A 13,131-nucleotide genomic window follows, 5' to 3' on the forward strand; every position below is an offset into this window, starting at 1 on the left:
ACTGTCAGCCAGCTTGGGTTCCTAAGTCCTTGTTTCAGCATGAAAAATCCACAGCTTCTGAAGAGGAGGGAACAGCTATGAGCATGCTATAGGAGCATGGAACACTACTATAAAATCGCACCCCATTTTCAACACCTGAGAAGGAAAGTAAAAGGTGACATCTCCTTAAAACAGCTGCAGGGTCATGTCCTCATCACACTGCACACATGTGGCAATAAAACCATTCCATTGGGTCTTCTTCATATTTATAGGAAAAGCTTCATCTTTCATTAGTACAATTGCAGCAAGTTCAATTAATTTAGTGCAGTTAATGTTTCAAAACATTCACCATAGCTCACAGTGTTCTAGAGAGCTGGTTAGGATCAAAACACAACCAGTGACTGCACACAGCAGTTGGGCTTCTGCACAGGAACAGACACATGTCATTAAAACACGTAAACAAACCAGTATGTGCCAGCCAAAGCTTTATTCCATCTTCTTCCATTGCTTTAGAACAGCACCAAATGCAAAACTTCAACCCAAAACAACTATGTTCCCATATGGAGAAAAAAAAAAACAACCCCCCACCCCTATCCCCCAAAAATACCCTCAACTTTTTTTTTTTTTGAGGAAAAAAACACTTAACAATGCAACTTTTTCAAAAGCAAACATCAGAAAGCAGTGCTGTACAACACAGTAGCATATACAGAAACTTACAAGAAACTTTTGTTGAAGAATCACCCACCAAGAACTCCATACAAGTCAGCACACCCCCAGTCAGTAAAAAATGCCAGTCAAGAGGCAAATTCTTATTAGGAAAATACAGCTATAAGAAACAAGCTAACAGTAACAGTCTAGCAACAACAGCTGTAAGAAAACAAGCTGAAATTAACAGTCTGCCAAGACTATTCCTTTACGGGGAAGTTCAGTAGTGACAGGTATTTGGTCAGTTAGGTAGAAAAAATAAGCCACTCAATGCTCTGCTGGTATTTTTGTTCCCACAAACACATTTTTATGGGAACATTTCATACACAGGCAGTTGTTCAGTTTCACATGGTCTACATGTCACTTGGTTTCAGCACTGCTCGAGGACATGAGGATCTTCAGCTAAATTGCTACTGCAGCCAGTTTGCTTTTCTATAGGGAATAAACACAGAACAGAGACCCATCAAGATGTTTCTCTAAATGTGTTTAAGGGCATTAAGATCAAAAGTCAGCTCTACAGGGCTTTAGACTAAATACTTCTGACATATTGGACCATGTTAGAAGACTACATTTATTATACAAAGATAAAACAGTTGAAACAGCAGAAGTGCTCCCAGATTTCAGATCCAAGTTTCTCCATCCCTCAGTGGGCTTTGCATAAATCACTGCAGCAGTTTTTTCACCCCGAGTACCTCCTACCCAAACTGCCTTTCCAGGCACTGGCAGTGTCTGCAGCAGGCCTAAGCTCTGTGACACGTGGGTACATGACTCCGACTCACCTCTCCTGTGCTGGCACTTAGAGTGCATACACTAACTCCATGCAAAGTATTCAAGAACAGAAAAAAAATCCACAAAATCAAGAATAATCCTGCATTTGCATGATACAACTGAGGGAGACTGTAGATTTACCATTTTACCAAATTCTTTAACTACCCTTTTTCTTGCTTCAGGCAACCTGATCTCTGTTGCAGGGTTCCTTATTTGTTACCCAAAAAACAGTAGTTATGCTAAAACACAATTACCAATTAATCCCCGAAAGCAAAAATGCTATCCCCACTTCAACTCAGTTTAGTCTTCATCAGGCAACCACAGAAACAAATTGCTCAGACAGGTTCTGGAGTCTCCATTCTTAAATAGATTCCAGGACTGGCAGTAAGGTCCTTAGCAATCTGATCTAGTTGGCCCTGCTTTCACCACCAGGAAAGATCCTTTTCAACCAGAACTGCTCTACAATTCCATAATTATAAAAATAGCATATAAACAAAAAGAACCTGTACTATTTATTTGGTATACTGAAGAGGTGTTTACCAGTAGCACTTTAAAAAATTTAAGTAATAATAAAGATGTACATGTGCTATTCACAAATTATTCTTACAACAAGTAAAATGGTATTATAATGGATTTGGAGTTACAGATTATGGGACTGGGGCACTCAAATGCTAAACTAAATGTTTTATAGTCTGCCTAGCAGTTGCTCACTTTGCCTCAGGAACATTACCAAGAACAGCATGCTGATGACAGTGCTCAAAACCCACCAAAATCTATAACTTGGGTGAACCATCTCAGCTGTTCCAAGACGATCAGTCCATTAGATGAATAAATAAATACTAAATTGGTTTGGAACCGAGACACAGCAGCAACTGTGATTGCATGCAGTCACCCTTAAACTGACAGTACATAAACTAATGCTATCAAGAAAATCCCAAACACAGTATCAACTACATAAACTCAAATTAATGTTTCAACTGTATTTTCTATAATAAAGCATTTCCTAGAAAATAAGAAACCATTCAAATGCAGAGTACACAACCCATGTGGGGGGCTTAAAGTAGACTTACCTTGAAGTAGGGACTCCTCTGGTAAGGGCTGCAAGTTTTCTTTTGCAGGGGTTAATGCCTACACAAAAAGGGATCCTGTTAGGAAGCTGGCACTGTTGCCAAGACTTCCACTGAGGTGTTTCCTTTAATACTAGATTAACTTCTTACATCAGCACTACTGGACTCCTATTTACCATTGTTCTCCCCCCTTATAACTCACTATTAGTCTTCTGCCCACTTTTCACTTTGATACAAAGGCTGCATGTGAAGAACGAACTGGAAATCCATGCTGTTATCACCAGCAGCATGGCTCATCACCTGAGATTTGGGTTCCAGACAAGTTTTTTTATCCACTGGTAGGTATTTCATGAAGAACACTGGTGAAAACCTCACTATTCTTTCCTAATTTCTCCATAAAAGTGCTTTTCATAATTTAGCAGTTAGTTAGCAGCCCTTCTAAAAACCAGTGCTGTCCTGCCTAGTCCATTATCACACTGCCATACCTCAGCTGATCTGCAAGCCCAGTCAGGAATTCCGTTCCAGACATTCTCAGGATGAACAATCTCCTCATTGCCACTGCAGAGGTTCAAGACCTGCACAGACAGAGCCAAAGTGGATCTAGCACAGCAGCAGTACACTTAAATAAGACACAGCAGTAGGAAAACACAGTTGAGGACTCTGCCTTTGAGAAGGTGTTGAGAGGTCTGATCTTTCAAAGAAGGACAAGCTAATCTCTAATAAAACTAAATGTAGTAGTGACTGAGGCTGCTCAAGGCTCTTCTAGGCTCCTAACACAAGCACAGTGAGAAAAAGGCTGTGAAACACTACTAGATCAGAATCAGAAGGCAGCTGATGAATAGGGATATCATTATATGGTAATCCCTGACACTACCTCATCTGCATGCAGCTGAGCTTAGCTTTAGACATCCCCAGGATCTACCAGCACAAGAGCTGGCTTCCACAATCTCTGACACTCTATTTTCCAAAAGGATATTTTTATGCAATGATCTTTTGGATTTGCACTCTTAAGTTACAACTTAGAGGTCATTTTATGTAAGTATAATGTCTGTGCAAGTGTGTACAAGAACACAAGCTCCCCTCCTGGACTGAAGGAAGATGTCTCATTCATCCCCCAGCTTAAACAGCAGTAGAACAAGGCAGCTCACTGCATTATTCTTTACTCTTGAAGATAGCTCCCACCAACCACTAATTCAATACACATTTCACTGAAGCAGGAATAGTTGTGGATTCATTATTACTTGCAATATAGTTTGAGTTTCTTCCCAAGTTTCTACTGCTCTAGCACTAACTCCTCAAACCACCAGTAAATAATGTCAAGTTTCATGAGCATTTAATGGTAATACAGCTCCACTGCAGAACACTAACTTGCAGGCCAGACAGAACCACACATCTCAAACTGGAGCCAGATCCTTCAATATTCTCAGTCAATAAAAGAGAATAAGATGTGAAGGGAACATCAAGTGTTGACATGCATCATCAACTCAATTTGAGACACTGCTACATGTCTCTAGTTATAAATTTAGAATCAACCTTTGCAATACTTAAATTCTGTAACAATTAAAAAAATATTTATTCAGAGTTTAGAGAAGGATTAAAGGACGAGATCTTAAGAATGCAGAAAGAGTATTCAAACCACACTTACCTTGGTACCCTTCTCAGATACCTCCAAAATGCGAGCATCACACCATTTGAGAGAAGTCCATACCACACATTTGGAACCAACAGCAAAGCCCTTCAGATTACAAGGATAGTCATGGCGTGCTACAAGAAAAGGTAATTTACCAATGAAGGAGAAAGGAAAAAAAAAAACCAAAAAAAAAACAAACTCACAAAACCCCATAAAAATGAACCCTCAAAAAAAATCTCAGATGTCTCAAACACTGCTGCTCCACCTCCTCCAAACTACTTGGTATTTGGAAGTTAAAAAATTGTCATCCCAGTCTTGTAAATGTGCTTCATGTTCAGAAATGGATTTCCACCCAACATCATTAATCTTCCCAAGCAAGACTGTCACATTACCTTGAGATACTACACTCAGTCTGCTGTCCTTAATCCATCAAAGCATTAACACTAATACATTATCTTATTGGGGAACAAAAGCTAGGTTTTTTTACAAGAAAGCTATTCTCATGTCTGAATGTACACATTTTGATTATTTAACTCTTTAAAATCAGATACTTTACCTGCACTGCAGTCAGCCAAGTTCTCATTTTGATTTTCATCTTCCCCAGGCTTACAGCATAAAGACTGAACACACTTATTTTCACTTTCTTTAAAGGAGTCAGTCAAGTCTTGTTCCATCCATTCATCCACACAGTCATCTTTCTTCTGCCACCCCTTATGTTTCTCAACTTTATAGTCACATGATTTCACAGTGAAAACAGGCCTTTGATTTGCTGAGTCTTTTGAAAGAAATGAAAATTGACTTCCACTATTTGCAGAACTCTGTAGCATAGCATGTTCCAGCCCTAACAAGTCCTCTTCCCCATCTCCCTGAGGAGGCTGAAGATCAGGCAGCACCAGTTCCAGGAAGGGCTCAAATTTGGCTCCTAGCATTGGCTGATTGCCATGCATCTTCTGTTGCAGTTCTTTCTCAGGTCTACCACCAGATGATGACAGCCTTAGGGAGGGAGGGTCTGCTTCCATCCAGTCATCTAGTACAGCTTCTGCTTCATGAATTCCAGACAAATTTGTCTGCAGTTTCTTGGTCTTCTCTCCCAAAGAAGGCTGAACATCAGATGGAATCAGCTCTACTGACTTCTCTCTGTCACTAACTGAAGGCACCAGGTTTTCTTTCTCATTAAGTAATGGTAAAATTTCAAGACGGTTCAGAGCTGTCACTTGCCCGGCCTCCTCCCTCACATCTGGCAGCTCCAGCAATTCCTGCTCCAACACTGTCTTTCTTGCTTCACTGCCTGACGCTACCTGCATTTCAAGGGACTTTGCTTCCAGCGCTTCATTTGTTCCTTCACCAGAGGAGGACTTTTCCAGAATTCCCACTAGCTCCTGTATGAGCTCATTTAAGTCCTCACATGGTACGTGCATTTCAAATGGATCCAGTTCTCCTAATGTCTCAGCTCCATTGCTTGCAGATGGCTGTGCCTGGAACACTGGCAAACTCTGCAGTTCTTTTTCTAGGAAAAGGCTGGCTGCTGGAGCACTGCCTGTCACTTCTGCTTTCAGCTCAGCCTCCTCTCCAAACAGTATTTCAGACAGGTCTTGCTCTGCAGCTTTCATTTCATTCCCCACAATATGAGAGCTGCAGCTTCTCACTGGCTCTAGTAGCATACTGTTATCAGTGTCACCTTCAGACAGAGGTATCTCTTTACCAAAACTGTTCTCACGCCCTCCTACTTCATACCCGTCATCAACCTTCCCACTGGCAGCTCCCACTGACACCTTTGTTTCTGCAGTTTCTAAGCACTCAGAAGTTACACCCAGGAAAGGATCAGAACAAAATAAAGCACTTTCACTTTCTTCCTGAGCTAAACCACAAACAGCAGAAGTTTCTTTGTCAAGACAAAGACTCAAATTGCTGCTTGAACTTCTGTTTTCCTTTAGGGGGTTGCTAAGGTTTGAGAAAGCCTTGTCACCAGTTTCTTTATTAGCATTCCAGTAAGATTTCATCTCTTCATTAATACTATTGCCAGAAGCTTCCAGCTTGACAACACACAGAGGGACTTCAGAATCTTTATTTTCTCGAATTTCTACTACTTCAGCCTCCAATACAAGGTTTTCAGTCATATCATAAAACTTCTTATTTGCTTCACTAAGCCATGAGCCGTCTGAGGGACTGAAACCTGACAGGCAGCAAGCAAATGCTTGCCCAGGTACTCTGAGCAGTTCACATGGCATCTGTCGGATCATCTCCAGGCTGATGCTTTCCTCACTTCCATAGTCCACGTGTCTAACAACTACACTGTCATCATTCACACTGCTGATCTGAGCTCTGTAGAACCACCCATCTTGACTGTATTTTGCTAGACAAATATCACCGCTTTTAATACAAGACTTGCCATCATTCAGAGAACTTAGTCCAAGCTTTTCAGCTTCCTCTATTTTTTTCTCGATGTAGCTCACAACTTTGGTATCAGCACGGTGACACCAGAAGTATCCTGGATTATTTACCACTGTGACGTAAATTTTTAAAGTCTGACCTGCCTCTGGAAATTTCCAGTTAAATGATTTACAATCACTTACACAGGAAATCTCATTTTGTACCTGAGGGGGCAAAGACTCACAGACAGTGATCATGTGTTCAGGGTTCTCTCTTCTATCAATTTTTTTTCTGGAGAAAAGTCTTTCTCTATTTGCAAGATCTTTATCAGCTAAATCCACTGTTATTACACCTTGATGGTCACTGAGAATAACTTCCCATTTATCCTCAACCTTCTTTACAAATTCACATGACAGCAGGATTTCACTTGTTCTCTTGGTGAAGTAAAACACTGCCTTCTCTGTCCAGTCTGCATTTTTTTTGCATTTGAGTCCACCTAGGAAGCAATGAATGCTCATCGCTGGAATAGATGACAAGTTCTTAGGGAGCCTTCGTGCTTGATCAACACTAATAACAGAAGTATCACCATAATCAATATAATGTACCCTTATTGAATTGTCAGAAGTCTTCTCTTTTACTACAGCTCGATACCACAGGCTGTCTTCTGAATAAACAGCACTGATTAAATCTCCCGCTTGGAAAAGATGTCCACAAGGGTCCTTCACTGATTTCCCATTGTTTAAACTTTCCAAAATGTTTTTAAGCTGAACCTCATCACTCCCTAGTTGAACGTAAAAATCCTGTGGGTCACTGACATAAGACACATACACTAAGGTTTTAAGGGCTGGCACTATCTTCTGTGGTGGTAGATCAGATGCATTTTTAAGCATTATACACCTGCCTTCAGCATCAGATTTAGTATCTGACAGTTTATCTACCTGGGAAGAGAGCAGAGACTTCTCCCCTGCTTTATTCAACAAAACAGCATCCTTTGTGCTAAGTATCTCATCAGGTTCTAGTAATCCAGCTGCCACGTCTCCCTTCATATTCATAGAGTGCTGGAAAACATTTACAACTTCTTTGAAGTGTCTTTTGCTTCCTTGTGCTTGCTGGGTTGCAGGTGGACATCTGTTTCCTTCAAGAGGCCTAGCTTCATTTAAAGGGGACTCTGCAGTCTCATCCCTCTCATTCACATCTGTATTTCTAGAGCACGAAGTCTCATTGTGAACACGACTACACAGTCCTGTACTGTTTAGGCTTAGCTCTTTCAGTTTTGTATTAATTTGAGCATTTCTATCAAACAACTCAACCAGCAGTGTATTATCAGAGTCCTTTGCTACCACTATTGCTTTTAATCTCCTTTCTAGGACAGCTTCCTTAAACCATGTTTCAGCTTCTTTGGAAACAGATGACACATCAGACACAGAACACTTTATGGCCTGCATTGGCACAAGCAAGACATCAGAAGCATCATTGGGTAAAATAAGCAGATCATCTGTCTCTATTGTCTCTGTGTTCCCAAAATCCACAAAGAAGACTTTAGCCTTAGGTTGTCTTTCTATAATTACTCCCCTATACCACTGACTGTCAGAGTACCTTGCTAGACACAAGGTCCCAGACTTCCCCAAGGTTCCTGTGCTGGTTACTCTCTCACTCAGGCAACTGATGTCATCAGCCAGCTGTGCCAAGGTATCTGCACACCTTTCAAGTTGGCAGTAAAACGTCCATGGATTCTCAACATGCGTAATATAGACATCTTCCTCACTCCCAATTTTGATACCATGACTAGAATAATAGAAAGAGTGAAGCTGGACCAAAGATTCCAGATCCTTTTGAGGAAATAAACGTCTGGCTACACCCCTCTCAGTGAGAAACTGGCAAGCACTCTGAAAAGGTGTGATTAAATCTACAATGTTAAACAGGTCCCTATTTATTGAAGCCAAGGCAAATATTGTACACTTCAGGTCAATGTCAGATGATGAATCAACAACAAACTGATGAAAAGCCTGAATTGCTTCTTCATCCCAAGCAAAAGGATTCTGACCATTGGGTTGGATTAAGTTGTAAAGGCTGCACCTGAATGCCTGAGCCTCTAACCTAAGGAAGCGTTCATTAATTGCACGGAGCTTCCTTACACACACCTGCTCCCTGTTGCCATAGTCAACATATATGACTTCTACTTTTTCTGCATAAACTCCTTCACTAACTATTAAAGCCCTGTACCATTTTTTATCCTCTGAGTACTGGGCTAAACACACAAGATTTGGCCAAACATGTGGCTGGGATGAATTTTTGCAGTGCTCCTGAATTTCATCCATTAGTACCTCAAGGTCATGGCAATTTCTACTTAACTGACACCAAAAACAACTAGGATTCTCAACATATGACAAAATAACATTAACTGTACTTCCCACTTCTAAGTGGCCTCCACAAGAGGAGCCTGGCTTAATTTCCACATAGTTCTGTCTCAAAGAGGTGTGCAGATTTTCCTTATCCTCATAGCCTTGAGAAGGAAAAGATTCACTACTTTCAGAATTGTGACTAACTGCAACAGGGCTCTCTCTCACCATCACGCCCACTTGAGAACTATGTATTCTACCACTGCTCTTTAGATCACATTCTTCTCTGACCCTCTTCTCTGCATTTATTTGGCTTTCCTCTGCAGCACATATTAAGGAAGAGGCCTGGGTCACAGACTTATCTGATTTCTGGTAAGTCTTGGGTATTTCATATCTCTGGTATTTAGCATAACCCCCCTGGGCCATAAGTTTACTTATTCTTCCCTCTCCTAACTGGGATTGGTCAAAAATTTCAACAATATATTTGTCACCCTGCACATTCAAAAACCAAACCTTTAGTTCCTTGTTCAGTACCATCTCCCTGAATGCAGACACAGAAGCTTCACTCCAACTCCCTCGTAGAGGGGAGACACCTGCCAAACAACACTTCAGAGCTAAAGCAGGCAGTTCCTTGAACCGAGGGAGCAGCTCCTTCACAGCACGGAGATCCACAGTTTCTGTACTGCCTTTGTCCACCAGGTGTATTTCCACCCCAGTGTCCAGTACCCTGGTGACCACCGCTCGATAAAAAACACCCTCGTTCCCACTGGCACAACAAAGGGATCCAGGCTGTGGGTCCCACCCAGCATCATCCAGCTTTGTGGAATGGGAATAAAAATTCCACATGCACTGCCTCAGCTGCCTGAAGAGCTGGTAATACTCATGGAGCTGCAGCCAGAACTCAGATGGGTCTCGGAGATGGGAAACCCGTGCAGTGTACAATGTCCAGGTCTTCAGATGCACACCAGCGACAGCAGACAAATCTCTATGTGTTAAAACAGGAGGTGCTTCTGGTGGCAATTCCAATTCTTCAGCTAAGGATTCCTCTACTTCCAGCTGCTCGTGAGCTTCAGTTTGGCTCATGTGACTGCTGACCAGGCAGCAAGCCCGAGACCCAAAAAGATGGTTCAAATCAACACCATTTTCCCCATAGAGGGTCACGTAATAGAGATGCTCAAACGAGTTAAAGGCTTTGATGTGAGCACTCACTCCTCTACCAAGCACCAGCGCTTTCAGCAAATCCACCTGCAACGGGGACCAGCCACAGCCCCCGTCTGAAACACCCTGAAGAGCACACACATAAGTGACCACAGGCATACGAAAACACTCAGCAGGTAAATGGCGCAGGTTAGCCCTGGTCACAGTCTCCTTTTTGCCATAGTCCACAAAGATCACGACAGCTGCATGTTGATCCTGCTCCCCAGCAAGGAGCTCCAGCAGAATAGCACGGTACCACTGGCCGTCCATCCCACGGGCAGCACAGGGCGAGCCCACTTTGGGCAGCAATTCCTGCTCCCACTGGTCATAAGAATGGCACATGGTATCAGAAAGACAATAGATCTCCTGTGACAGGCACTGCAACTGGCAGTAAATGTGGTGTGGGTCAGAGACATGGGTCACTATGACAGGCTCTGTCACACCCAACTGAAGCTGAGGGTAGTAGTAATCCAAGGCAGGTGACAGAGGCTGGTATGAGAACAACACACGGACAAGCTGTGGAATCGCAAAAGCTCCAAGGGAACACGCTGGAGGCTGCTGACAGAGCTGCTTCTTTAACTGACTAAATGGCAGGCAGCGCTTGAGCACCTGGCAGAAGCAGCTGGGAGAGACACGTTTGGCCAGGCCCAGCTGCCGCATCTGAGCTACGAGCTGGGGCAGCTCGAGCACGATGAGCTGCGGCGTTATCACCTCCTGCACCACACCAGACACCTCCTTGCCATGCAGGAAGCTGACGAACTCCATTGCCTCTACGGTCCACTGGGACACTGGTGAATCCCCACTTGCTGTTCCCTCGCGACTGTGGGAGGGCATGACATCGGCCACAATACAGCCCAGCACCTCCGGGGGCAGCTGGAACAGCTCTGAGCAGCCCCGTGCCAGGTAACAGGCGGATGTAGTCACCACGTATCCCTCGTCCAGCAGGAAGACACGATACCCCTGGGCACTACAACTCACCACACAGCACCGGTACCACACGCCCAACACCTCCACCAGCGCCAGCTCTCCTGGGCACAGGCTGGTCCCGCTGGCCCCCGGCCCGCTGGGCTCTGGGCGGGCCGCCAGGTGCGGCCCGGCCGCCGCCTGGATCTCGCGGTGGAGGAGGGCATAGTCAGCCTTACGTTCACCCAGCAGTCCCCACAGCCGCAGGATGGGCACCTCGGGGCACAGCCCCACTGCACGGACCCGCAAGGTGACGGTATCGCCGCGGCCGAGGGATCCCGGCCCGGAGCTCATCGCGAAGCCACCTAGACGCGGCTTCGCCCCGCGCACGAGGCCAATGAAGGCACCACTCTCCGCCCCTCGGCCTCATATAGAGCACGCGCCGCCCACGTGACCAACAGGGAGCCGTTAGCGGCTGCCCCGGCGGCCGAGTCCATTTTGATCCTCTAGGTGGGGTGGAGATTGGCGCGAAGGGAAGGCTGAAAAGGAAGGTGAAGCGGGCTGATACATGGGGCCGCTCCTGCTACGCTAAGACTGAGCGGAAGCACCACGAAGAGGAGAGTTACGGAATTATGGCCGGGGCTCCGCGGGGTTCAGGGTAGAGCCCGGCATAGCTGCCCTCACCCACGGTGGAGCGCTCCACGCCGGATGGGTGGCGGCGGGACGGCGGGGGCGGGGTGAGGGGGGAGAGAGCGCGCCTAGACCGCTTAACTCCCATTGGTCAGAGCTGCTCCGGGGGCGGGACAAGCGAGAGGAGCTTGGCGGCTATTGGCCAGCGGCGGTGTGAGGGCGGGGCGCGGCGTGAGGGCGGCAGCCGCGGTGTGAGGACAGGGAGCTGGCACTGGACGCCCAATCGCTAATAATTCACATACAAAGAGAGAGATTTATTAGGAGTTAAAGAAGTTTTTCACTACAAGATTTTTGCAAATAATTTTTTTGATTTTTTTTTTTTTTGAGCTGTGCTTCAAGGGTCCGTATTTGGACCAGTGTTATGTAGTATCTTCATTAATTGCATAGATGAGGGGTTGGAGGGCACCCTTGGCAAGTTTGCAAGTGACACCAAGCTGAGTGATGCTGGTGCTGCTAAAATCCTCTGAAATCATTGGGATATATAAGACCCTACTAGCACTGTCTTTTTAGTGTTAGTGAATCAGGCATTACTTTATTCTTGGCCAGGAGAGGGGTGTGTGGGTGTGTGTCTGACAAAATCATGGCCTCTACTCAGAGGCAGATACTGAACTTCTACGTTTATTTATATATGTATATTTATATATGTATTTTTAGCAAACAAATTATTGTTCACTGGTTCTAAATTACAGAATTGTCTTTAATTAGTATTCTGTCTTCTATTGGATATTGATTTCTCACTTCTCTTCCAAATTAGTCTTTACTTTTCAGTCCTTTTATTATTTTTTTCAGGCAGGGACTTTACAGCACACATACTGAGTCTTTGTTAACCTTTTTTTTTTGTCTGCTATTTTCTGCAAAATGTCCTTATGGTCCATAAATTGTGCACTCCTTGTATCCAGTTTCACCAATACACTTCTTTTAGGCTTTGTTTATTGAAGCGTATCAAGGTTATTCTAACAAAACTTAAAAGAGTTTCAGTGATTTTCCCAAGCTGTGTGCCCAAAAAAAGTCGCTTACGGCAACTTTGATAAATGCATGCTAAAACTGGTTTTACACACTACTTATAATATACTGGTTACAATGATCAGAGAGGTTGAGCAACTGTCCTTCATGGAAAGGCTGAGAGAGTTGGGATTATTCAGCTCAGAGAAGAGAAGCTTCAGGGTGACCTAATTGTGGCTTTCCAGTACCTGAAGAGAGCCAACAAGAAAGATGGAGAGGAACTTTTTATAAGGGCCTGGAATGACAGGACAAGGGGAAATGGCTTCAAACTGAAAGAGAGCAGGTTTAGATGGGCTATTAGGAAGAAATTCTTTACCATGAGGGTGGTGAGACACAGGAACAGGTTGCCCAGAGAAGATATGGATTCCCAATCCCTGGAAGTGTCCAAGGCCAGGTTGGATGGAGCTTGGAGCAACCTGGTCTAGTGGAAGACATCCCTGCCCTTGGTAGGGGGTTGGAACTGATCTTTGAGGTTGCTTCC

At 44.2% G+C, this 13,131-nt stretch overlaps 1 protein-coding gene across 2 annotated transcripts; it reads right to left on the reverse strand.

The window, feature by feature from the left end:
* Positions 1–447: 447 nt before the first annotated feature.
* Positions 448–11,626, reverse strand: TDRD6 (tudor domain containing 6). Of its 2 annotated transcripts, XM_015621046.3 has the most exons (5): positions 4,706–11,625; positions 4,165–4,283; positions 3,005–3,094; positions 2,523–2,580; positions 448–1,116 (listed from the first exon to the last, which is right to left on the reverse strand). In XM_015621046.3, exons 1-5 carry the CDS (start codon positions 11,310–11,312, stop codon positions 1,055–1,057), a joined length of 6,936 nt encoding a protein of 2,311 aa, XP_015476532.1. In that variant the 5' UTR covers positions 11,313–11,625; the 3' UTR covers positions 448–1,054. The 2 variants fall into 2 exon arrangements, with proteins under 2 accessions (XP_015476532.1, XP_015476533.1); XM_015621047.3 differs by lacking the exon at positions 2,523–2,580 and having other exon boundaries at positions 4,706–11,626.
* Positions 11,627–13,131: the final 1,505 nt, after the last annotated feature.

This window comes from Parus major, chromosome 3, assembly GCF_001522545.3.
Source record: "Parus major isolate Abel chromosome 3, Parus_major1.1, whole genome shotgun sequence".
Classification (NCBI taxonomy): domain Eukaryota; kingdom Metazoa; phylum Chordata; class Aves; order Passeriformes; family Paridae; genus Parus; species Parus major.

Bases quoted from the DNA above. Each gene is read 5' to 3' on its own strand.
- TDRD6 (XM_015621046.3), bottom strand. From the start codon at position 11,312: ATGAGCTCCGGGCCGGGATCCCTCGGCCGCGGCGATACCGTCACCTTG. The intron at 4,284-4,705 runs GTAAAGTATCTG...CTTTTCTTGTAG, and splicing joins CTTGGCTGACTGCAGTGCAG to CACGCCATGACTATCCTTGT. The intron at 1,117-2,522 runs GTAAGTCTACTT...TATTCCCTATAG, and splicing joins AGAGGAGTCCCTACTTCAAG to AAAAGCAAACTGGCTGCAGT.